This window comes from Anomaloglossus baeobatrachus, chromosome 4 (genome assembly GCF_048569485.1).
Source record: "Anomaloglossus baeobatrachus isolate aAnoBae1 chromosome 4, aAnoBae1.hap1, whole genome shotgun sequence".
NCBI classification, from domain to species: Eukaryota; Metazoa; Chordata; class Amphibia; order Anura; family Aromobatidae; genus Anomaloglossus; species Anomaloglossus baeobatrachus.
The window spans coordinates 652411805-652439037 of record NC_134356.1 but is presented as its reverse complement, the minus strand read 5'-3'; the positions used below and the strand labels follow the sequence as shown (position 1 = coordinate 652439037).

General features: G+C 48.7%; 1 protein-coding gene across 1 annotated transcript in view; it reads right to left on the bottom strand.

Annotated features, from left to right (window-relative positions):
• Positions 1-27233, bottom strand: part of LOC142302011 (hepatic lectin-like) — an 82471-nt gene that overhangs the window by 36304 nt on the left and 18934 nt on the right. Inside the window, exon 3 of the mRNA XM_075343085.1 lies at positions 23029-23088. Coding sequence (XP_075199200.1) covers positions 23029-23088 — 60 coding nt within the window. The remainder of the gene's footprint in view (positions 1-23028; positions 23089-27233) is intronic.

Sequence of the window (27233 nt, the reverse complement as noted above, 5' to 3'; positions counted from 1 at the left end):
TGCACCAGGGGAAGTTGTATCGCGAGCTGAATAATCCGAAGACTCACGAGAACATCCGCCAGCTGGTGATTCCCCAGGCTAACGTACCCACCGTCCTGCAAGCATACCATGATGGTGCTGGGCACTTCGGGTGGAAGAAGCTGGAGATGTTATTGAGCGAGCGGTTCTATTGGAGTGGAATGTGGGAATCTGGGGAGGCCTGGTGCCGAGAATGTGGCCCTTGCGCGTTGAGAAGGAAGGACGAGGCCAGCCAGAAGGCACCCCTGCACCCGATCATCACACACCAACCGCTGGAGCTGGTTGCCCTTGACCATGTAAAGCTCACACCCAGCCGAAGTGGGTACACCTACGCTCTGACCATCGTAGACCACTACTCGAGGTTCATGGTGGTTGTCCCAGTTAAGGACCTAACCGGCCGCACCGCTGCTAAGGCTTTCCAAGCTTATTTCTGTCGACCGCAGGGGTACCCGGAAAGGGTGCTTACCGACCAGGGTCCGGCCTTTGAAGCAGAAGTATTCCAGGAGTTCTGCCAGTTGTACGGCTGCAAGAAAATCCGGACCACCCTTACCATTCCCAAACCAATGGCATGTGTGAAAAGATGAACCACTTGGTCCTGGGCCTCCTCACGACGTTGCCGCTGGAAGAGCGGAACCTGCGGCCAGAGAAGCTACCTGACCTGGTCGATATGTACAACAACATCCCTTCCAGCTCTACGAAATGTACTCCAGCATACCTGATGAGAGCTCGTCCCGGCCGGCTACCGGTGGATCTGGAAATGGGTTTGGAAGCTCCAGAAGCACTCCCGTTGACAGCTGAATGGGACACTCGGCGGAAAGCACAGTACCGACAGGTCCAGGAGTATGTTGAGAAGAACTTGTGCCAGAGCCGGGGACAACAGGAGCAGTGCTTCAACAAGAAGGCGCCTGCCGGTCCCTTCCAACCTGGGGATGTAGTGCTGAAGCGAAAAAGAAGGGCCCACAAGTTGGATGATTAATGGGAAGAAACCCCGTATGTAGTCCAGCCCACAGGATGGGAGAATGGGAAGGCCTACCAGATCAGCTGTGACCAGGGGGGAACGTTGGCCACGGTTTCCCGAGACAACCTGAAGAAATGCCCACCAGCATTGAGAGTAGCGGATGAGGCTCCAGTTCCCAGCCCAGTGGAGAAGGAAAAAGAGGTAATCCACACTATGATGGGTGATTTTCCAGCAGACTGGCCGACACAGAACGGCGCGGTGATCCTTCCAGTGATGCTGTTCCCACAACCCGTGGATGAAGAAAGGCTGGAAATGGTTGACCGCGAGCCAGTGCCCAGGGATGTACCTGTACCCAGCTCCCCTCCGTCTCCGCCTGCCCCACACGATAGCAGGGAGGAGGAACTGATTGTTCCCTCTGCCCCAGTGCCTGTCAGCACTGACGCCGGGCCCCGAAGGTCCACTCGCCCCAACCTAGGTAGACCCCGACTTAGGTACTGTTCTGTCCCCACTTAAAGGCGATGGAAGGTGCGTAGTTGTGAGAGGCTGTGAGAGTCTTACCTTCGTTTTTCCTATAGGTGAGGCAGACAGGACCAGAGCACTTCAGAGCGAAAACATGCACGTGCTGAGATGAAACAATGGTGGTTTATTTTCTCCAAAGGTTAGGACATGCAGAGTGCAGTAATCCAAGTACCTGGCATTGAAATCTTCCAGCGATGCTTGCCTCTGAAGCTACTACGTGGTCAGAAGACTTTGCTCCTAGTAGCTCCAATAAGGGATGTTGTTCTCACAGACTCTGCCTTGGAAAAGAATATTCCAGGATGTAATGCAAGAGGGTCATCAGACACTCCCATGGGCTGGGCAAAGGAAACAGAGGAGCCGAAAGGTCTGACCAGTAGATGGCAGCAGAGACAAGCATGAAAACATTAAATAACAGTTTTAACTAAGACAAATAAAAACAGCACACTCCCCGTCTGAAATTCACTTTGGGGATTTCACTATTGACTCCATAATACAACCTGAAAGGAAAGGCATGTTAAATGCAAAAACAAGCTCAATTGAGTCCAAAACAAGAAGGATGGCTCAAAGTTCAGGTCCGGTAGCGTTCATCCTGTAGGGACGCTCTCTATGGGCAAAAGCAGAACAAGTTCGTGGATTGGCCTTGCAAAGGTCTTCGTCTCACCTTTCCTGATGACTTTTAGCTCCACCTTCCGAACATTGCCGTCCTGACTAGGCAGTATCCTAGTAATTAGTCCCATAGGCCAGTCAGTCCTTTCTGTGGTCTGATCTTTCATGAGGACTAGGTCTCCTTCCTTGAGGTTCGGCTTGGGATGTCGCCACTTCTTTCTTCCTTGAAGAATGGTGAGGTATTCCTTCCTCCATCGGTTCCAGAAGTAGTCAGCCAAGTATTGAACCCGTTTCCAGTGTTTTTGATAAGTGTTCGCGTGGGTGAACTCTCCGCTGGGCATTACCGCGTTGTCAGTTTTTTGGGTAATGAGAATAGTAGGAGTTAATATGGTTGGTGTTTCTGGATCCATGGTCACCGGCACAAGGGGTCTTGAATTGATAATGGCTGAGACTTCAGCTAAAAGAGTGACTAGAGTCTCATGTGTGAGTCTTGAGGAATTGACGTCCATTAGCATGGAGTTCAAGATGTTGCGTGAAATCCCGATCATCCTCTCCCAGGAGCCTCCCATGTGAGAACTGTGAGGGGGATTGAAGATCCAGGTGCAACCTTTCTCTGCCAGCTGATCTTGGATAGGTTTGGTGTCGATGTTCAGTTCTCTACATGCACCGACGAAGTTGCTTCCACGGTCAGACCTCAGCTGTTTCACTGGTCCTCTGATGGCAAGGAACTTTCTTAAGGCGTTGATTAGGCTGGAGGTATCCATGGACTCTAACACCTCAATGTGAACGGCTCGAACACTCATGCAGGTGAATAGCACAGCCCACCGCTTGCTGTTTGCTTGGCCTCCGCGAGTTCTGCGTGTGGACACCATCCATGGTCCGAAAACGTCTAGGCCCACGTAGGTGAAAGGTGGCTCTGTAGAAAGTCTGTCTGTAGGCAAGTCAGCCATTTGCTGGTACAGTTGTTTTCCTCTCGCTTTACGACAGTGCACACAATCGTGTATTTGTGCTACACGTCTCTTCATTCCAATAATCCAGAGGCCTGCAGACCGTAAAGCACCTTCTGTAATTTGCCTGCCTTGGTGTTCAGTCTTTCCATGGTGGTGTCGGATCAGCAAGACTGTAACATGGTGTTTGTTGGGAATGATGAGAGGATTTTGTTCTGCAACTCCAAGATGAGCCTGATTTAAACGACCACCAACTCTCAGTAAGCCAAAACTGTCGATGACTGGGTTTAAATTGGCGAGAGGACTTCTTAATGGAATCTGCTGTTTGTTGTATAAACACTTCCATTCTATGGCAAATTCACTCTGTTGGAGGTGGCGTATTATGAGGGACTCGCTATGGGAGATGTTCTCAGCAGAAAGGGCTTTGTGGCAGACATGCCAGCGATGACAGTCTTTGGTTTTAAGGTCAGTACGACAGCATCTGGCGATATGCACTAACCTAGCGACAGTCCTGACGAGCCTCATCCAGCTGGAGAAACGTTCAAAACATTGGCAACCGAGGTTGGAAGTTTTTTCTGCACTAGTGGCCAGGGTATTGACTTCAGCTCGGACATCTGGATCGTTGTCTGGATCTAGGATGCTGAAGGCTTCCTGGACACCTTCTTCTGACTGTCTCAGCAGGAACTCTGGACCTGTAAGCCAAGAAGAGTTAGCAGAAGAACTTATAGACATAGGTCTAGTTGCGTGATCTGCTGGATTCAGTTCAGCTGGTACGGGTTCTGCTAGGTTGTTGCGGACTTCCTTGTCCATAAAGGCGACGCTATGTTCTCTCATTTCAGGCTTGCTGTTCATGGAACGCTGAAGAGAGTTACACCTAGTCTGAGCTTGAGCTAGGTTGTTTGGGAGTCTTACCCTGGTAGATCGGAAGGGTAATGGAGAGACCCAATGGTTGGTTTTGTCTTTAGAAAACTCACAGTCCATTATTCCGATGAATTCTCTGTCCTCTACTGACAAGGCTACTTTATCGTCGTCCTTGGTTGTGTGAAAGACTGATCTTCCCAAGTTGTCGATATGCAGAGAAGAAGCGATGTCAGGTAGCTGTATTGTGTCTGGAGACTTCTCTTTCACTCCATAGTGATGAGGACATGGCTTTAAGCAGGTTGTGCGCCCATCTCCATGCACATAAGTCTTGAAGGAATCAATTTCTGATCGATCAACGCACACATTTCCTATGACTACCCATCCCAAGTCCAGTCTCTGGGCGTATGGTGCATAGTCAGGCCCATTACACTGCTGTCGCACCTTGTGTACCCTTAGATTGTCTCTGCCGAGCAGGAGTAGAATCTCTGCGTTATTGTCCAGAGGTGGGATAACGCTAGCGAGGTGTCTTAGATGTGGTTGATGAAATGCAGCTTCTGGGGTAGGAATTTCATTCCTGTGGCTGGGTATTTGGTCACATTCAACGAGCGTTGGTAGAGGTATTTCAGTCTTCCCATTGATAGGAGAAGCAATGAATCCCTGGGCTCTTCTGCCGCTAGTCTCTATGCGACCTGAGCAGGTGTTCAAGGTGTAGGGTTCTGATGGTCCATTAATTCCGAAGGCTTCAAAGAATTTGGTTCCTGCTAGGGACCGGTTGCTTTGGTCGTCTATGATGGCATACACCTTCATTGCCTTTTCTGCATGTCCCTCGGGATAAACCTTGATGAGGCATATTCGGGCACAACATTTCTGTGTTTGGCCCTCTCCACATACCTCTGAGCATGAGCAAGAGACGGCTGTGGTGGTGTCAGTCTGATTCTTGGGCTCCCCTCCATGACTTGGAGTGGGAGCGGTGGTGACTGCAGCCGGTGTGTCTCTAGCTAGCTGGGTTGGGTGCATGGCTGAAACGTGTTTTTCACTATGACACTCCTCACACTTGACGATGGATTTACAGTCCTTGGCCATGTGCTCAAGTGATGCGCAGCATTTGAAACAGATCCCAAGCTCTGTGAGGACTTTCTTGCGCTCCTGTAGGGTTTTGGATCTAAACCCTCTGCACTTGTTCAGTGAATGCGTTTTTTTATGGATGGGGCATTCTTGATTGAAAGACTTATCTCGTGATGAGATGGTGTTCTGTTTATCTGTGCGTGCTGCAGGTGATGGTAGCTCAGTCTTCCTGACACTCACAGTGTTCTTAATGTCTCTGCGTTTGTGTTTGGCACCTTCATACCTTGATGATGATGTTGCAGCTGCCGAACTGTTGAACTCTAGGAAGTCGAGGCTGGGGTCGTTCCTCATCTGGGCCTGCTCGTCAATGAACTTGCAGAACTGAATAAATGGGGGAAAGGTGACGTCATTCATTCTTTTGTACCTTGAGACTGACGTTGCCCATTTCTCCTGCAGACTGTATGGCAGCTTCACCACGATTGGGTTCACTCCATGGGCTGTATCCAGGTAGCACAGCCCAGACAGACGAGGATCTCTTTTGGCGAGCTCCAGTTCCATGAGCAGATCACTTAGGTCTTGAAGCTTGTGGACTTCTTTAAGGTTGATCTTTGGGATGTCCTGCAGTCTCTTGAATAGGGCTTTCTCTATTGCTTCTGCGCTGCCAAAGGTGCGTTCCAGTCTCTGCCATGCAGCAGCGAGACCTGCTTCTGCTTGTCCCACATAGACGGTTCTGAGGCTCTTGATACGGTTTGTAGAGCCTGGGCCCAACCACTTGATCAGGAGGTCGAGCTCCTGTTCTGCAGTGAAGTTGAGATTGGCGATGGCTGCCTTGAAAGTTGCTTTCCAGGCCCTGTAGCTCTCTGCACGATCATCAAATTTCGTGAGACTAGTGTTGATTAGCTCTCTGCTCACCATGAACCTGGCAAACTCAGACATATCTGATTTCTCACCACTTGTTGCCACGACGACTCGTGATGCCCCTTGGGCGTATGGGCTGCCTGGCGTGAATGGATGAGATGTTCCCGGGTAGAATGACGTTGCTGCAGGGTTGAGCTGTGGTTTAGCCTCTGTAGATTCTGATGACCGCTGCTTGAGCTGTGGAAGTGGGTCAGGAAACACTTGGTTGCCATCTTGCTGTGGTGACTGTGTTTGAGAGGGGACCTCTTGGTGACTGTTATTAATTTGCTCGGGCGCTTTAGGTGGCACTGGCACTGGTAGAGGTAAGTTGGAGGTTTCGGTGTTGTCAGCTTGGACGGTACTGCAAACCGGGGTTGCTACAAGTAACTGATTCAGTACATAGTCTCTTGTGCGATCAACTGGATTGTCTGCTTCCAGTGGTGGCGAGTCAGCTGGATCAGGACCTTGGATCAATGCTTGCTCAAGTAGTCTCACTTTAGCTAGTGCAACTTCCTCTTCCATCTGTGACCGAAGAATCTTTATCCGAGCCTCCGCTTCTGCCCTTTTGGCTTCAGCTTTAGCAGCTTCTGCTTTTGCAAGGGCTTCTGCTTCTACCCTTTTGGCTTCTGCTTCTGCCCTTTTGGCTTCTTCCTCTACTTCTCTTTCTGTGAAGGAACGTCTCACCTTGGATTCTTCCGCTCTTATGCGAGCCTCTAGTATCCTGTCGCTCAGGGCTGAGCTTCTTGAGGATGATGACCCGGATGACCGAGAGGAACGTCTAGATGAGGTTGATCGGTGTGATCTGGTTTCTTGCTGGTGAGAGATACGGTGTTCGGCCTTGTCTATGGCATCTTGCACCTTGGCATCTCTTTCCTTGTCTACCTCTTCTGCCTTGCTCAGGTCTGAAAGCGCTTCATCAATTTTAGAGTCTTTTAGAAAGGTAATGTACCTTGTTGACAGTCTCTTGTATCTTTCATGAGCTGTGTTCAGCCGTTCCATAGCGGCTTGTAAGCATGCGGCATCACCTGATGAGGATTCAAGTCTTGACATGTAATAGGTGACTCGTTCCCACTGTTCTTCCAGGTGTTCACATAGCTCATCTTTCATAGTGTGATAGTTTTCAGCGGCCTTTATCGTGGGTTTGGAAGAGCGCTTCGGTCGGACAACTTGGTCTGCTGAAAGTGTGGGCTCTGCCTCCTGGGCTTCATAATGGACAGTATCAGGTTGTATTTGCTCTGTTTCAGCAGTGGGGAACTGTCCGAGGTCTTTTTCGGCCATTTTTATTTAAGGTGTACTGTCTCTTTAAGAAACTTGACTTTTGAATAGGGATCCAAAATCGTTGTGCAGCTCTGCAAGGACTCCCTGATGAGATTCCCAAGGTGTCTTTAGTAAAACTTGGGGTTCGGAGTGCAGCGATGTGCAGTAATGGGGTATAATGTACTGCAAGTCTATAGAAGGAGTATAGCAAGAGAGAAACAGCAGGTGCATAAACTGTCCCTTTACAATGCAAGCAGAGGTGACACAGGACGTGGCAGATGGGAGAGCTTCCCCTTAGGCTTGTCCAGGCATGCACTGTGCAGGCAGACCAGTGCACAAGGCTTGTTGCTAGGCAGATTACATGGGAAGTTACAGGGTTCTTAGGGATCTGTAGCCGGGGTATTGAGCTCTTAAGCAGTCTTCTGACTGTTCTGTCCCCACTTAAAGGCGATGGAAGGTGCGTAGTTGTGAGAGGCTGTGAGAGTCTTACCTTCGTTTTTCCTATAGGTGAGGCAGACAGGACCAGAGCACTCCAGAGTGAAACATGCACATGCTGAGATGAAACAATGGTGGTTTATTTTCTCCAAAGGTTAGGACATGCAGAGTGCAGTAATCCAAGTACCTGGCATTGAAATCTTCCAGCGATGCTTGCCTCTGAAGCTACTACGTGGTCAGAAGACTTTGCTCCTAGTAGCTCCAATAAGGGATGTTGTTCTCACAGACTCTGCCTTGGAAAAGAATATTCCAGGATGTGATGCAAGAGGGTCATCAGACACTCCCATGGGCTGGGCAAAGGAAACAGAGGAGCCGAAAGGTCTGACCAGTAGATGGCAGCAGAGACAAGCATGAAAATATTAAATAACAGTTTTAACTAAGACAAATAAAAACAGCACAGGTACAGGGAAACTACTCTTTAAAAAAAGGGGAGGGGCTTCAGTTGTTGAATGTACTGTTTAAAAAGTTTGAATGATAAGTGAAAATGATCAACTGAAAGTTTACCTGATTGAACCGTGATTGAACCGGCCGTTGCCGGCAACTGTTGTCCCTGTAGGGACTGTCTGCAAACCTTGCGTAAGGAACTACTTACGGACAAGCCCGAGAACTTGCAGTGCAACCACAAACTTGGTGGCATGTAAATAAAATTGTTGTTGGCTTGATACCGTTACCGCCTCCGGAGAGGCTGATTTGGGAGGATGGGCCTGGAGGAAAGGGATGGCCCAGGCCCGCCACTACCGTAATCGGTGGCAATCCTCCGGGGGGGTGGTTCAGGGGTCCCCATGGACGCGGGTCCCCTGAAAGGGACAAACCCGCTCGGGCAACTTGGTGCTGGACTGGGGTCAAGGGGTGCTGCCCATTTGCTTATGGGCAGCATCAGGGCAAGGTTGCTTGGGTGGGAGAAGAGCGGAAGCCGTAACTGTATTTATTAAAAATGTTGGTAACGTTTAAGAAATGTGCCTCCCGATTTGGGAAGATTGAAAAATGCTTGTTTTACATGTTTACTGTTTTTATCTTTTACAGTTAAAATAAAACCGGTGAAGGACTGGCAGCCCGCGGACGGTCTGCATTTTACTAAGGGGGAATGTGGCGCCCCGGACAAGCCAGGTCGTCACAGGTACTACACCAACACACCCCACACCCCGGTTAGGCACACCGAAGCCAAACACAAAATCCTTGTTGCCTTCCTCCAGAGGCTGATGTCCACACCAGGGGGTGGTCCAGGCGGTTGGTCCCGCCCACCGAGGAGTTCACAGTCCTGGAGGCGGGAAAAGAGAGCAGTTGAGTTTTGGAGAGGAAAGTGGTAGCAGAGGAGACTGACCGTGTCCGGGTGTGTGTCCCGGGCACTCAGCAAGGTTGGCAGACGGTGGTGACCGTCTGCAGGAGAGGCTAATTGGAGCAAACCGTATAAACCGTGGACGGGCGGTAGCCCGGCGGTACCGGATCGGAGAGTAAAGAGAAGCCAGCACCATCCGGCAGGGCCTACGGACCCCGACCAGGCTAGGAGTCGCCGTAAAACCGGTCAAATCCGTTAGCAAAGGGAACCTCCGGGGTTTCCCAGCAGCCAAGACCCGATTGAAGGCAACAGCTCACACCGTAGAGGGAAACACAGTCACCGCCAAGGCTACAGTTCCCAGGGCCAGAGCCTGCGGGCAAGAGGGGCTCCCTCAGCATCCATCCAAGCTGGGGAGCGGGTTACCAGTGGGAATCCATTGGAATCATAACACAACACAGGTGCAGGGAAAGGCAGTCACCACCAACTTGCCGGGAGGAGAACCACCGCAGCCGCCTGTGGGACCCGTCCATCCAGCCGTTTGTTTGACCAGAGACTCTGTGTGAATTACGGGCTGAGTGAGTACCACCGTGCCGTGCGGCACAGCGCTGCCCCCGCGACCCTGCACCTCACCAGGCTCCGTAACCCGCCTGCATTCCCCAAACCTTCGCCGGGCCCCGGGACAACCAACCCCCATACCCACGTAGGGGAGAAAACAACATCCAAGCTGCTCCCTGTCATCGCTTCTGGGATGCCCGTCCAGAGCAGCGGTGGTGTCACAACCTCACCACAACCGTGGGTGGTGTCACGGACAATAAATCCCCAAGATCATTCCCCTTTTCACGGGAGGAGCGCCGCTCGAGTCCCCGGGATCCGGCCCACCGCTTGAGCCACCACCGAGCAGCAGCAGCCGGACCCGAGCAGTGGGTGAGCGCAGCGTCCCCTCCTCCGCCCGCGACATTCGCTCATCACTAATTACGAGTCCCGAGCACGGTAGTATTCACTCATTATTACTCTTCTCTGTTGTGGTCCAGTCTGCCGAATTATCCTGACAAAATCAGGACTGTTGATAAGTAAGCAGTAGAAGGTGCAAAAAATGCTCAAAGTTAGTGTGACACCCTGGACCCCAGGGGTCACAGGTAACAACAACAACCACACAACACACACACCCCCATCCCTTGTGAGGACACAACAGTCACCCAAATGGGAGACCTGATGCCTCCTTCAAGGCAAGTAGGGCACACCAGGTGGGCGGAGTCAGGCAGAAAGGCACGCCCACCGAGGAGACTACTGTCCTGAGGCAGAAAATACAAACAGTTAGTTGAGAGAAGAGGTTGGAGAGTGACAGTGAAAGGAAGTGTGGAGGAGCAGAGCTGTCAGGAACCCGGGTTGGAGTCTGTGATCCCCGTAACGTCAGGCAGGCAGAGGGTGGTGGCCAACTGCAGGAGTACCGGTATAGCAACCGGCGGAACCGTAGGGACCGGGGCAGGGTTGGAGCCCGACGGCCCTGAACCGGGGAGTCAACCGTTTACCGGAGCACCAGAAACCGGGTACTCAGACCCCGTCCTAGCTTAGAAGCCACTGAGTTTAGGCAAATTAACTGATTGCAGTCTGGACCTCACGGGTTCATCCTCACCCAAAGTCCCGAAAGAAGGCAACAGCCCACCGATACCGGGTGAGAGCCACCGCCAAGGGCCAGACATCCGACGGGCCAGCGCCTGCGGGCAACCGAGGGCTCTTCCGGCAGCTAAACGCCGGGGAGCAGGCTACCACTGCTCAGGCAGGTGAGCCAAAAAAACAAAACAAGAGGTGCAAGGGAAAGGGGCCACCATCAGCCTCACAAGGGACACAAGCAGCCAGGGGGTCACTTTGGTACTCACTCAGTCCATCAAGCAGACACCGACAACTGGTAAAACAAGTCTCTGGACACCACTGCGGGGAGCTTAGTTCGGGTCCCGTCCCAAATGGTGCTGCCTGGTGATCCGTGACCTGCCTCCTGGCACTAAGTTTACTTCTCTGTTGGTCTCGGTAGTGTGAAACTTGCCGGGTCCCGCTCCCCACTATGGCTAAGTGTAGAAGCTTGCTCTCAGGGCTCACGCTTGGGATTTTCTGGACCATTTTGGATTGGAAAGTCCTATCCCTCTCGTTGCGCTAGTGCCCCAATTTTGGAGCGGGTGGGAACGAATCTTGAAGGCTCCGTTCTCTGCGTGTAAATTATGGCAGATTGCGCAATACCCTGTGACAACCCGACAGTCCAGGGGCGTCACACATACAGTCATCAAATAAATTGGGGTGCAAAGTTTCCGAAGCAAAAGCCTAACCTGAATAGTAGATACAAAAAATATAAGCAGCACTCCAAAAATAGTGCAGATCATCAGACTTTAATGGCCAGTCTGGGGACGTTTCTGTTCATAGTTGACTTGAACAACTATTCATACCCTGTGAACTTTTCCACATTTTTTCATGTTACATCCACAAACTTATGTATTTTGTTGGGATTTTATGTGATGTAGCAACACTAAGTAGCAAATATCTGTGAAGTGGAAAGGAACTCATGGTTTTCTAAATATTTTAAAAATATAGATCTGAAAATTATGATGTGCATTTGTATTCAGCCCCTGAGTCAATACTTTGTAGGATCACCTTTTGCTGCAGTTACTGCTGCGAGTCTCTTGAGGGATGTCTCTACAGCTTTGCACATCTAAAGGCTGAAATTTTTGTCCATTTTTTTTGCACATGCGCTCTCGCTCAGTGAGATTGGATGTAGACTAGAGTTGAGTGAGTACCTAACTATTCGTACTCGCTAAACTCAAATCGAGTACTGTCTAATACTTGCGTATTCATTCTGAATAGTGTGTGCAATGCAAATCAATTGGAAAAAACTTGCAATGAAACAAGTAACCCGAATTTAACACTATTCGCTACTGTCACGAATAGTACAATATTTGGGTTACTCGTTACTTTGCAAGTTTTTCACCATTGACTTGCATTGCACACGCTATTTGGAACGAATATACGAGTAGTAGACAGTACTCGTTTTGAGTTTTGCGAGTACGAATAGTTAGGTACTCACTCAACTCTAATGGAGACATCTGTGAGCAACAATTCTCAAGTATTGTCACAGATTCCCAATGGAATTTACAGTGCCTTGAAATAGTATTCATAATCCATTAACTTTTCTACCGTTTCTCACATTATACAGCAATCTTCAATCCATCAGCCAAAAATGGAAGAATATGCCACAACTGTAAACCTACCAAGGCCGTCCGGCCGTCCACCTAATCTGGCATCCTAGAAGCAGCCAAGAGGCCTATGGTCACTAGAGGAGCCACATAAATCAAACTCAGGTGGGAGAATCTGTCCCCAGGACAGCTATTAGTGATAAACGCCACAAATCTGTATTTTATGGAAGGGCAGCAAGAAGAAAACCATTCTTGAAAGTAATTCATAAGAATTCCCATTTGCAGTTTGCAAAAAGCCAGTACCCAGTGAGCATGCAGAAGAAGTTGGTCAGAGAAGGCCAAAGTAGAACTGTTTGGTCTAAATGCAAATTGTATGTGTAGATGAAAACTAACATTGCCCATAACTCTGAAAAACAGCATCGCAAATTAAGTTAGCTAAGTTTGAGACAGAGAGACTCATTGCGAGAGAAAGTAAAAATAATCCTAAAATATTCTTTAACCCCTTCACCCCCGGCCACTAAAACACCCTAATGACCGGGCCATTTTTTGCAATTCTGACCAGTGTCACTTTGACAGGTTATAACTCTGGAACGCTTCAACGGATCCTGGCGATTCTGAGATTGTTTTTTCGTGACATATTGTGCTTCATGTCAGTGGTAAATTTAGGCCGATATTTTTTGCGTTTATTTGTGAAAATTTAGGAAATTTGGCGAAAATTTTGAAAATTTCGCAAATTTCAAACTTTGAAAATTTATGCCCATAAATCTGAGAGATATGTCACACAAAATAGTTACTAAATAACATTTCCCACTTGTCTACTTTACATCAGCGCAATTTTCGAAACAAATTTTTTTTCCGTTAGGAAGTTAGAAGGGGTCAAAGGTCATCAGCAAATTCTCATTTTTCCAACAAAATTTACAAAATAATTTTTTTAGGGACCACATCACATTTGAAGTGACTTTGAGAGGCCGAGGTGACAGAAAATACCCAAAAGTGACCCCATTCTAAAAACTACACCCCTCACACTGCTCAAAACCACATCCAATAAGATTATTAACCCTTTAGGTGCTTCACAGGAACCAAAGCAATGTGGAAGGAAAAAATGAAAATTTTACTTTTTAACACAAAAATGTTACTTTAGCCATAAAATTTTCATTTTTACAAGGGAGAAAAGAGAAAGTGCACCCTACAATTTATTGTGCATGTTCTCCTGAGTACGCTGATACCCAATATGTGGTAAAAATCAATTGTTTGGGCGCACGGCAGAGCTCGGAAGGGAAGGAGCGCCATTTGAATTTTTGAACGCAAAATTAGCTGCACTCATTAGCGGACGCCATGTCGGGTTTGAAGACCCCCTGAGGTGCCTAAACAATGGAGCTCCCCCATAAGTGACCCCATTTTGGAAACTAGAGGCCTCAAATAATTTTTCTAGATGTTTGGTGAGCACTTTGAACCCCTGGGGGCTTCACAAAAGTTTATAGCGTTGAGCCGTGAAAAGAAAAAAAAAATTTTTACCACAAAACGGTTGCTTCAACTAGGTAGCTTTTTTTTTTCACAAGGGTAACAGGAAAAAATGCACCATAAAATGTATTGTGCATTTTCTCCTGAGTACGCAGATACCTCATATGTGGTGGAAATCAAATGTTTGGACACACAGCAGTGCTCGGAAGGCAAGGAGCGCCATTTGAATTTTTGAGTGCAAAATTAGCTGCACCTGTTAGCGGACGCCATGTCGGGTTTGAAGACCCCCTGAGGTGCCTAAACAATGGAGCTCCCCCACAAGTGACCCCATTTTGGAAACTAGAGGCCTCAAATAATTTTTCTAGATGTTTGGTGAGCACTTTGAACCCCTGGGGGCTTCACAAAAGTTTATAGCGTTGAGCCGTGAAAAGAAAAAATTTTTTTTTACCACAAAACGGTTGCTTCAACTAGGTAGCTTTTTTTTTCACAAGGGTAACAGGAAAAAATGCACCATAAAATGTATTGTGCATTTTCTCCTGAGTACGCAGATACCTCATATGTGGTGGAAATCAAATGTTTGGACACACAGCAGTGCTCGGAAGGCAAGGAGCGCCATTTGAATTTTTGAGTGCAAAATTAGCTGCACCTGTTAGCGGACGCCATGTCGGGTTTGAAGACCCCCTGAGGTGCCTAAACAATGGAGCTCCCCCACAAGTGACCCCATTTTGGAAACTAGAGACCTCAAATAATTTTTCTAGATGTTTGGTGAGCACTTTGAACACCTGGGGGCTTCACAAAAGTTTATAGCGTTGAGCCGTGAAAAGAAAAAAACAATTTTTTACCACAAAACGGTTGCTTCAACTAGGTAGCTTTTTTTTCACAAGGGTAACAGGAAAAAATGCACCATAAAATGTATTGTGCATTTTCTCCTGAGTACGCAGATACCTCATATGTGGTGGAAAGTAATTGTTTGGGCGCATGGCGGGGCTCAGAAGAGAAGGAGCGCCATTTGACAGCAAAATTGGTTGGAATCATTAGCGGACACCATGTCACGTTTGGAGACCCCCTATGGTGCCTAAACAGTGGAGCTCCCCCACAAGTGACACCATTTTGGAAACTAGAGCCCTCAAATAATTTTTCTAGATGTTTGGTGAGCACTTTGAACACCTGGGGGCTTCACAGAAGTTTATAGCGTTGAGCCGTGAAAAGAAAAAAATTTTTTTTTACCACAAAACGGTTGCTTCAACTAGGTAGCTTTTTTTTTCACAAGGCTATCAGGAAAAAATGCACCATAAAATGTATTGTGCATTTTCTCCTGAGTACGCAGATACCTCATATGTGGTGGAAAGTAATTGTTTGGGCGCATGGCGGGGCTAAGAAGAGAAGGAGCGCCATTTGACAGCAAAATTGGTTGGAATCATTAGCGGACGCCATGTCACGTTTGGAGACCCCCTATGGTGCCTAAACAGTGGAGCTCCCCCACAAGTGACACCATTTTGGAAACTAGAGCCCTCAAATATTTTTTCTAGATGTTTGGTGAGCACTTTGAACACCTGGGGGCTTCACAGAAGTTTATAGCGTTGAGCCGTGAAAAGAATTTTTTTTTTTTTACCACAAAACGGTTGCTTCAACTAGGTAGCTTTTTTTTTCACAAGGGTAACAGGAAAAAATGCACCATAAAACGTATTGTGCATTTTCTCCTGAGTACGCAGATACCTCATATGTGGTGGAAAGTAATTGTTTGAGCGCATGGCGGGGCTCAGAAGAGAAGGAGCGCCATTTGACTTTTCAAACGCACAGACGCAGTGCACTGATCGGCCGCTGCAGGACGCACGGTCGGATGCGATAAAAAAAAGCGTCGGGGATACGTAAAAAAAAAAGTCACGCCAAAAATTGACCATGGATGCAGATACGTTATGTGCATCCCTGATCAGCGCTTGGCGGGACGCACGGACGGATGCGATACAAAAAGCGTCGCAAATACGGAAAAGTCACGCCAAAAATTGAGCAGGGATGCCGATCCGTTATCTGCATCCCTAATCAGCGCTCGGCGGGACGCACGGACGGATGCGATACAAAAAGCGTCATGAATACGGAAAAAAGTCACGCCAAAAATTGAGCAGGGATGCCGATCCGTTATCTGCATCCCTAATCAGCGCTCGGCGGGACGCACGGACGGATGCGATACAAAAAGCGTCGTGAATACGGAAAAAAGTCACGCCAAAAATTGACCATGGATGCCGATCCGTTATATGCATCCCTGATCAGCGCTTGGCGGGACGCACGGACGGATGCGATACAAAAAGCGTCGTGAATACGGAAAAAAAAGTCACGCCAAAAATTGACCATGGATGCCGATCCGTTATCTGCATCCCTGATCAGCGCTTGGCGGGACGCACGGACGGATGCGATACAAAAAGCGTCGGGGATACGGAAAAAAAAGTCACGCCAAAAATTGAGCAGGGATGCAGATCCGTTATCTGCATCCCTGATCAGCGCTTGGCGGGACGCACGGACGGATGAGGTGTAAAAATGGACAGGGGATACGGAAAAAAAAAAAAAAAAGTTATACTCACAGTACCCACAGGACTAGCAGGAGGATCACTGACCAGAAGAGCTGCAGAGGAACAGATGGCAGAGAGATGGACAGCTTTACAGGAGCAGCAGGCAGATCAGCAGAATGCCCAGGAAGGACCCAGCGATGGACGCAGATGTGATCAGGCCGGTGAAGACAGGTAAGAGGACGTCGGGGGAGAGCAGAGGGGGAGAGGGGGGGGGGTGAGAGCAGAGGGGGAGGGGGGAGAGCAGAGGGGGAGAGCAGAGGGGGAGGGGGGGAGAGCAGAGGGGGAGACCGGAGAGGGAGCTGCAGAAGCAGAATAGAAATAATGGGGGAGGCAGTCAGATCGCGGGGGGAGCGGATCGGGATGTCGGGGGGGGGGGGGGGGTTGGGGGGAGCAGATCGCGGGGGGGGCACGGCAGGGGCTATCACGGCAGCGCGCAGGGGCACCACGGGAGCGCGCACGGGCTGCAAAGTGAGCACAGTACTCACTTTGCAGCAGCAGCGGTGGTAGCAGATCGGGATGCCGGGGGGGGCAGATCGGGGCGTAGGGGGGCAGATCGGGGGGGGCACGGGCAGGGGCCTTCACGGGAGCGCGCAGGGGCCTTCACGGGAGCGCGCAGGGGCCTTCACGGGAGCGCGCAGGGAGCGGAATACTTACCATTAGAGCTGCAGCGGCGGAGACATCAGAGGCGGCGGCGGCAGCAGCAGCGGTGGCGTGGTACCAAAAGTACCAGCCACTCCACGCTGCAGACATGTTGGGGGAGGGCTCACAGGCCAGCACAGGCCTGGGGAGGGCGGCCACCGGCAGATCAGACCGCCCCACTGCACACTGATTGGAGCGATTGCGCGTCATAGCACGATCGCTCCAATCAGTGCTGCAGGGGCTGGGGGCGGCATGTTTGAGGTCCACCTATGATATGCTGCTGCAGCTGCGGCATCTCATAGCTGGATCTCACAGGATCGCACTAATTCGGGCATTATTTTTGCCGAAATTAGTGCGATCGATGTGGTTGGCGGTTCAGATTTGAACAGCCAATCACATCGATCGTCGATAGGGGGTGGCGATGCCGCCCCCCCTGGGGTCAAGCAAAGGTCCCCTGCTGTAAGAAACAGCAGGGGACATCATTTGAAAGCCGTTGCTATGGCCACGGCAATCAAATGAAGTTTAGGCCGTAAAATTACGTCCCTGGTCGTTAAGTCACGTTAAAATAGGACGTAATTTTACGGCCCGCGGTCGTGAAGGGGTTAAGTACATAAACAGTAAAAAACTGAAAAGCGATAGTGTTGGCCCCCTTAAAAATAGTCTTGGTGAAATGGTGGAAGGGGATGAGGGTAAAGCCAACCTGCTGAATGACTTTTTTTCTACGGTTTTTATACAAGAAAATGCCATGGCAGATGACATGACCAGTGATACCATAAATTCACCCTTGAATATTACCTGCTTAACCCAGCAGGAAGTACGCCGCCGCCTCGAAATCACTAAGGTTGACAAATCTCCGGGCCCGGATGGCATACACCCCAGAGTACTACAGGAATTGAGTTCTGTGATAGATAGACCATTATTTTTAATCTTCACAGATTCCTTAATAACAGGGTCGGTACCGCAGGACTGGCGCATAGCAAATGTGGTGCCAATATTCAAAAAGGGGACAAAAACTGAGCCGGGAAATTATAGGCCGGTAAGTTTAACCTCTACGGTTGGTAAAATCCTTGAGGGTTTCTTGAGAGATGCTATATTGGAGTATCTCAAGAAAAATAACCTTATGACAGAGTATCAACATGAGTTTATGAGGGATCGATCCTGTCAAACTAATTTGATCAGCTTCTATGAAGAGGCAAGTTCAAGCCTGGACCAGGGAAATGCAGTGGATGTTGTGTATATGGACTTTTCAAAAGCTTTAGATACGGTGCCACAGAAAAGGTTGGTACATAAAATGAGAATAATGGGGATAGGGGAAAATATGTGGAACTGGGTTAAAAACTGGCTCAGTGATAGGAAACAAAGGGTGGTTATTAATGGTACATACTCGGACTGGGTCTCAGTTCATAGTGGGGTACCACAGGGGTCAGTATTGGGCCCACTTCTTTTCAACATATTTATTAATGACCTTGTTGGGGGCATGCGGAGTAGAATTTCAATATTTGCAGATGATACTAAACTCTGCAGGGTAATCAATACAGAGGAGGATAATTTTATATTACAGGGAGATTTATGTAAATTGGAGGATTGGGCTGAGAAGTGGCAATTGAAGTTTAATGTAGATAAATGTAAGGTCATGCACTTGGGTAGAGAAAATAAAATTTATAATTATGTACTTAATTGTAGAACACTGGGTAAAACACACAGAAAAAGACTTGGGTGTATGGGTGGATGGTAAACTTAACTTTAGTCGACAGTGTCAGGCAACTGCTGCCAGGGCTAATAAAATAATGGGATGTATTAAAAGAGGTATATATAAGTGTTCATGAAAAAAAATATAGTTCTACCTCTGTACAAGTCACTAGTGCGACTGCACTTAGAATACTGTGTACAATTCTGGTCACCGATATACAGTCATATGAAAAAGTTTGGGCACCCCTTTTAATGTTAACCTTTTTTCTTTATAACAATTTGGGTTTTTGCAGCAGCTCTTTCAGTTTCATATATCTAATAACTGATGGACTCAGTAATATTTCTGGATTGAAATGAGGTTTATTGTAGTAACAGAAAATGTGCAATCCGCATTTAAACAAAATTTGACCGGTGCAAAAGTATGGGCACCCTTATCAATTTCTTGATTTGAACACTACTAACTACTTTTTACTGACTTACTAAAGCACTAAATTGGTTTTGTAACCTCATTGAGCTTTGAACTTCATAGGCAGGTGTATCCAATCATGAGAAAAGGTATTTAAGGTGGCCACTTGCAAGTCGTTCTCCTATTTGAATCTCCTATGAAGAGTGGCATCATGGGCTCCTCAAAACAACTCTCAAATGATCTGAAAACAAAGATTATTCAACATAGTTGTTCAGGGGAAGGATACAAAAAGTTGTCTCAGAGATTTAAACTGTCAGTTTCCACTGTGAGGAACATAGTAAGGAAATGGAAGAACACAGGTACAGTTCTTGTTAAGCCCAGAAGTGGCAGGCCAAGAAAAATATCAGAAAAGCAGAGAAGAAGAATGGTGAGAACAGTCAAGGACAATCCACAGACCACCTCCAAAGACCTGCAGCATCATCTTGCTGCAGATGGTGTCAATGTGCATTGGTCAACAATACAGCGCACGTTGCACAAGGAGAAGCTGTATGGGAGAGTGATGCGAAAGAAGCCGTTTCTGCAAGCATGCCACAAACAGAGTTGCCTGAGGTATGCAAAAGCACATTTGGACAAGCCAGTTACATTTTGGAAGAAGGTCCTGTGGACTGATGAAACAAACATTGAGTTGTTTGGTCATACAAAAAGGCGTTATGCATGGAGGCAAAAAAACACGTCATTCCAAGAAAAGCACTTGCTACCCACAGTAAAATTTGGTGGAGGTTCCATCATGCTTTGGGGCTGTGTGGCCAATGCCGGCACCGGGAATCTTGTTAAAGTTGAGGGTCGCATGGATTCGACTCAGTATCAGCAGATTCTTGACAATAATGTGGAAGAATCAGTGACGAAGTTGAAGTTACGCAGGGGATGGATATTTCAGCAAGACAATGATCCAAAACACCGCTCCAAATCTACTCAGGCATTCATGCAGAGGAACAATTACAATGTTCTGGAATGGCCATCCCAGTCCCCAGACCTGAATATCATTGAACATCTGTGGGATGATTTGAAGCATGCTGTCCATGTTCGGCGACCATCAAACTTAACTGAACTGGAATTGTTTTGTAAACAGGAATGGTCGAATATATCTTCATCCAGGATCCAGGAACTCATTAAAAGCTACAGGAAGTGACTAGAGCCTGTTATTTTTGCAAAAGGAGGATCTACAAAATATTAATCTCACTTTTATGTTGAGGTGCCCATACTTTTGCACTGGTCAAATTTTGTTTAAATGCGGATTGCACATTTTCTGTTAGTACAATAAACCTCATTTCAATCCAGAAATATTACTCAGTCCATCAGTTATTAGATATATGAAACTGAAATAGCAAAAACCCAAATTGTTATAAAGAAAAAAGGTTAACATTAATAGGGGTGCCCAAACTTTTTCATATGACTATATAAGAAGGACATAGCTGAACTGGAGAGGGTGCAGAGAAGAGCGACCAAGATTATTAGAGGAATGGGTGGGCTGCAATACCAAGACAGGTTATTAAACTTGGGGTTATTTAGTTTGGAAAAACGAAGGCTTAGGGGGGATCTAATCACAATGTATAAACATATGAGGGGACAGTACAGAGACCTTTCCAAAGATCTTTTTACACCTAGGCCTGCGACTGGAACACGGGGGCATCCGCTACGTCTTGAGGAAAGAAGGTTTAATCATAATCACAGACGAGGATTCTTTACTGTACGAGCAGTGAGACTATGGAACTCTCTGCCGCATGATGTTGTAATGAGTGATTCACTACTAACATTTAAGCAGAGCCTGGACGCCTTTCTTGAAAAATGCAATATTACCAGTTATGTATATTAGATTTTATGACAGGGTGTTGATCCAGGGAACTAGTCTAATTGCCATATGTGGAGTCAGGAAGGAATTTTTTTCCCCATTGGAGCTTGTTTGCCACATTGTTTTTTTGTTTTTTTTTGCCTTCCTCTGGATCAACATGTTAGGCTATGAGTTGAACTAGATGGACTAAAGGCCCTGTCACACACAGAGATAAATCTGTGGCAGATCTGTGGCAGATCTGTGGCAGATCTGTGGCAGATCTGTGGCAGATCTGTGGCAGATCTGTGGCAGATCTGTGGCAGATCTGTGGCAGATCTGTGGCAGATCTGTGGCAGATCTGTGGCAGATCTGTGGTTGCAGTGAAATTGTGGACAATCAGTGCCAGGTTTGTCGCTGTGTACAAATGGAACAATATGTCCATGATTTCTCTGCAACCACAGATCTGCCAAAGATTTATCTCTGTGTGTGACGGGGCCTTTAGAGTCTCCCTTCAACCTTAAAAAACTATGATACTATGAACTGTCACACATGGTGGTGTCAGCATCCTGCTGTGGGGAGGCTTTTCTTCAGCAGGAATGTGTTAGTTGGTCAGAGTTGCGGGAAGATGGAGCTAAATTCATGTCAATTCTGGAAGAAAACCTGTTAGATTCTGGGGTGTAGGTTCAATTTCCAGAAGGAGAAAGACCCTAAAAATCATGCTAGAGCTATAATGGATGGTTTAGATCAAAGAATATTCATGTATGTGAATGACCCAGACTGAGTCCAGACCAAAATCACATTGAGCATCTGTGACAAGACTTGAAAATTGCTGTTCAGAAGTCTCCATCCAATCTCACTGTCATGACCACTCTCTGCATGCCCGCCGTCCTGCAGAGCCAGTTTTTGCCTTGCTCTGCTGGCCGGCTCCCTGCAGAGCTGGTTTACTCCATTTGTTCCCCTCTGGGTTTTCGGCCTCTCCCTGACCCTGGGGGAGGGGTCCTTTGGACCTCAATTTGAACTCCTCTCCGCTTTATTACGGAGACGACCCTGCTGCCGCGCCGCCAGTGATATTTACGGCTTTGGCAAGTGCTCGGCTCGGTTCGGTTCTGCTCGTGTTTTCCCTGATCCTGCCCAGTTACTGTTTCCCTTCTCCAGCTCCTCTGACTTCCTGACTCTGCCCGTGTTTGCTTTCCCTGACTTCCCCATGACCCCTTTGTCTCTTCTCCGCATCTCCGCTCATCCCGGTGTTCTGTCCTTTTCTCTCCATTTTATCCCCCTCTGTATTACCTACATTCTCCACTCAGTCCCACCTCTGTTGTCTGATCTCATCCCCTCCCTCCGACGGACTCCCTTGTGTACCGACTCCGGCTTGTGTTTTGTCTCTACTTTGGTTTCCCTTTTCTGTCTGGACTAGTACTTCTGTGTGTATCTGTGTCGCCCAGGGATAAGGGGTACTCAGATCCGGGCCAAGGGGTCACTTCTGTGAGTATCACGGTGGCGTGACCCGGTCTGTGATCCCAGGCTCCACAGCAAAAAGGGGATAGGTAAAGGAGATTGTCCGTGACGCCACCCATGGGTTGCGGTGATGAGATGGTGGCACGGCCGCTGCCTGTAGGGACCGTACCCGGGACTGATGGTGTGGGGCAGCAAGGTGGGATCCCCTCCACGGGTAGGGGAGGTGTAGTCCCGGGGCCCAGTTGGGAGTTGTGGTGGTGGCAGGGATTGCAGGGAATAGTACACTCACAGTTCGGTTATCGTGGTGCTGGATGAAGCTGGATTGATGTGGAAGGTCATGGAAGAAATACTCAAAGTCTTTTGTAAACCAAATTGCTGGTAACTGGTGCCCACAGATGCTGTGAGGACGGGTCCCACACCCGTGCGTGTAATTCAGGTGTTGTTCTCCTGCCTGATGTCTGTGTCTGTTTTGTACACAGGTCCGGACTGGGTCCTGACAGTCGGCACCGGGGGGCCACTAGCCTCTCCCGGTCCACTTTGGGTCCCACAAGCGGCAGCCCTATTCCTGAGGCACTTACTGCTACTTTTCCTAGCTCCACACAGGGGCTGCTTCTAGACCTCTCTCCTCCTGCAGACTGACTACCACTCAAACTCTGCTCTGCTCTTTCTAAGCTCCTCTCGCCCCCCTTCCTTTTCCTGGGGAGGGGGTGAGTGGGGCCTGATTGGCTGGTGTGTATCTGTATGGGAAACTCCCCAAGGGAGAGTGAGATATGCACCAAAAAGATGCATGCAGACCTCTGTGACACCCTGGTTTTGCCAGGGCGGCACATATCGACCTCGGCTTGTTTCTATTATTCTTAGTACATGTTATGGGATCACCTGCCCCATTTATCATGGCATTACCTTACCTTTTATCCTAAAGTTATTAATTTCTTTTGATGTGACCAAATTTTTGCTGGATTCATCGGCTGGTGGGAACAACAAAAATACAATACTTTTCAATTAGTACAAGGTGAAGGAAGGTTAAACACATATTTAAGACAATAACTCCTAACTACATTACAGTAAGGGATGCCTAAAAAAGGAACCCTTGTTCCTCATGTCAAAGAAACCTTATACAGTGTGTCCACCCATATCCTGTCGACCGCCATTAACTTAAGAACGGTAGCAGCTATAGGCATAGAAGTGGTGTCTTCAAAACGGAACGAGATAGACTAGTTTCACACTTGCCTTGAACGGCATCCGTTGCATTGCGTTGTGTGATGGATGCAACAGATGCGTTGCATATAGTGGCACAACGGATGCAACGGATCGTACAAAACAACAGAATCTGCTTTTTTTTTTCTTTACAGTTTTACCGGCGGCAGACTATTGTGAACGATCAGCTGATCACCCGGCTGCCGGGTGATCAGCTGATCGCTTACAGCAGCCGGCTGCCGGATGATCAGCTGATCGCTCACAGCAGCCGGCCGCCGGGTGATCAGCTGATCACTCACAGCAGCCGGCCACCGGGTGATCAGCTGATCGCTCACAGCAGCCGGCCGCTGGGTGATCAGCTGATTATTCGTCCACCGAGAATGTGTGCGGGTGTTACGAACCGGCGCCGCCATAGCCGCAAGCAGCCTGCTGCGGTTCCTGTTGCGCCCAGGCGCCGGCTGCCGTTCTTGGCCGTGCCTCGGGTCGTCCAGTTGGCTGTTCCTTCCACCACGTCTAAGTGTGGAGAGGCGGCTAGTGCGCATGCGTGCGCCGATTTACCCCAGCCAGAGTTTAAGCCCGGTGTTTTGCCTAGTGAGCATGCTCAGCCTGATTGTGTTATGTCTGAGACTTAAGCCCACTTTACACGTTGCAATTAGTTGTACAATCGCATTTGCGATGTGACACGCCCAGGTTGCATACGGGATCTATCAGATTTCACGTTGGTCGTTCATTTGCTGTCACACGAGCGTTAGTAGTCTATGTTAAATTGGTCAATTTTGTGTGCGATCCTTTAGATCATGTGATCTGTGACGTATGCATTGAGCACCTTTTTTTTTTTTTATTTATTGACTTGACAAGCGTGTGTAATGTGGGATGCGTTTTTACTATGTCATCTGCCATTCAGCTCTGCTACATGGCCGCTAACAGCAGACACAGACAGCCATGTAGCAGAGCTGAATGGCAGATGACAGCAGACACAGACAGAGCCGCACTGTCAGAATGAACTCGGGTGAACTTCACCCGACTTCATTGTCATGCTGCGGCTCTGTCTGTGTCGCGTCCTGATTAGCGGTCACCAGTGAAGACTCACCGGTGACCACTAATCCCCTGAGTAACTGAAGTTAGCAGCCCTCTCTCATATACTCACCGATCCCCGGCGCCGCGTTGCACGGCATTCACACTGCTCCGGCGGCTTTTACTGTTTTGAAAAAGCCGGCCGCCCATTAAACAATTTCGTATTCCCTGCTTTCCCCGCCCACCAGCGCCTATGATTGGTTACAGTGAGACACGCCCCCACTCTGAGTGACAGGTGTCACACTGCACCCAATCACAGCAGCCGGTGGGCGTGTCTATACTGTGTAGTGAAATAAATAATTAAATAATTAAAAAAAACGGCGTGCGGTTCCCCCCATTTTTAAAACCAGCCAGATAAAGCCATACGGCTGAAGGCTGGTATTCTCAGGATGGGGAGCTCCACGTTATGGGGAGCCCCCCACCCTAACAATATCAGCCAACAGCCGCCCAGAATTGCCGCATACATTAGATGCGACAGTTCTGGGACTGTACCCGGCTCTTCCCGATTTACCCTGGTGCGTTGGCAAATCGGGGTAATAAGGAGTTATTGGGAGCCCATAGCTGCCAATAAGTCCTAGATTAATCATGTCAGGCGTCTATGAGACACCCTCCATGATTAATCTGTAAGTTACAGTAAATAAACACACACACCAGAAAAAAATCCTTTATTAGAAATAAAAACACACACATATACCCTGGTTCACCACTTTAATCAGCCCCAAAAAGCCCTCCTTGTCCGGCGTAATCCAGGATGATCCAGCGTCGCATCCAGCGCTGCTGCATGGAGGTGACCGGAGCCGCAGCAGACACAGCCGCTCCGGTCACCTCCACACAGCAAATGAACACAGCCGCGCGATCAGCTGCTGTCACTGAGGTTACCCGCTGTCACTGGATCCAGCGGTGGCTGCGGGTAACCTCAGTGACAGCAGCTGATCGCGCGGCTGTGTTCATTTGCTGTGTGGAGGTGACCGGAGCGGCTGTGTCTGCTGCGGCTCCGGTCACCTCCATGCAGCAGCGCTGGATGCGACGCTGGATCATCCTGGATTACGCCGGACAAGGAGGGCTTTTTGGGGCTGATTAAAGTGGTGAACCAGGGTATATGTGTGTGTTTTTATTTCTAATAAAGGATTTTTTTCTGGTGTGTGTGTTTATTTACTGTAACTTACAGATTAATCATGGAGGGTGTCTCATAGACGCCTGACATGATTAATCTAGGACTTATTGGCAGCTATGGGCTCCCAATAACTCCTTATTACCCCGATTTGCCAACGCACCAGGGTAAATCGGGAAGAGCCGGGTACAGTCCCAGAACTGTCGCATATAATGTATGCGGCAATTCTGGGCGGCTGTTGGCTGATATTGTTAGGGTGGGGGGCTCCCCATAACGTGGAGCTCCCCATCCTGAGAATACCAGCCTTCAGCCGTATGGCTTTATCTGGCTGGTTTTAAAAATGGGGGGAACCGCACGCCGTTTTTTTTAATTATTTAATTATTTATTTCACTACACAGTATAGACACGCCCACCGGCTGCTGTGATTGGGTGCAGTGTGACACCTGTCACTCAGAGTGGGGGCGTGTCTCACTGTAACCAATCATAGGCGCCGGTGGGCGGGGAAAGCAGGGAATACGAGATTGTTTAATGGGCGGCCGGCTTTTTCAAAACAGTAAAAGCCGCCGGAGCAGTGTGAATGCCGTGCAGCGCCAGGGATCGGGGATCGGTGAGTATATGAGAGAGGGGGATAGACTGACATGGACTGAGAGTGAGGGACAGAGATAGTGACGGACTGACAGAGATTAGTGCATGACAGACATTGTGAGGCGCTTCAGAACGCAGCTTTTCAGCTGCGCTCTGAAGCAGACCTTTTTTAAGCTGTGGTGCAGAGCGCACACCTGCGCACATAGCATCAGACAACAAAATCGTATGAGGGATGTCACACGTTACAATTGACTAGGTTCGTGCAACAAAACGCTCAATTCTAGAGAATGATACGATGTGTTTGCGATCAACGGTTTTGCGTTCAATCCTGATCGCATGTAGCTGTCACACGCAGATACCTCACAAACGATGCCGGATGTGCGTCACTTACAACTTGACCCCAACGACGGATTGTGAGATATATTGAAGCGTGTGTAGCGGGCTTTAGTCCTCAGTTCAGGCTACTGAGCATGCTCCCACAATTAACCCTAACAGCCTCTTTGCACAGGTACTTGGACTTCGTGCTGTGTCTAAGTTCTGGGATGTGCCTACTGAGCATGCTCAAACTGATAGTCTGCTTTCTGAGGCTGTTGCTCAGGCTACTGGGCATGCTCAGGCACTTAGTGCACCAGAGGCTAGGTCCGGTAAGGACCTCACTGAGCATGTCCGTGAGGTGGCAGGCCCTGATAGGGCAGAGGGTGTCAGGTGTCCTGATGACGTGGCAACTCCGGACTGGCTCGCAGAGGCCCGCCCCTATGATCTGGCACCTCAGTATTGGTCGTCAGACGATGACTGGTGAAGTGTTTGGGGCGTGGCTGCCATGAGGTCATCAATGACGTGGCGGTTCCGGATAGGTCGCATGTGACGTCACTGATGACATGGCACTCTGCTATTGGACCTTGGTGGTTCCACCCTTGGTTTGGGGTGGACCCAGGTTATAAAAGGGGCTGGAGACAACATGGAGGTGCGCAGGCTTCACTTTTGCTCAGTCAGAGCACACCTCCATGTTAGAGCCTCATTGCGGCATAAGCCTATGGTGGGAAGAGATAGGTAGGGTTAGGCGAACGGTGCCTGTCACGCCAAGATTCGTGGCTCGGCACATCAGGGTCAGGCGCCGTGCTTCCCTCCTGCTGTTACAGTCTTGCT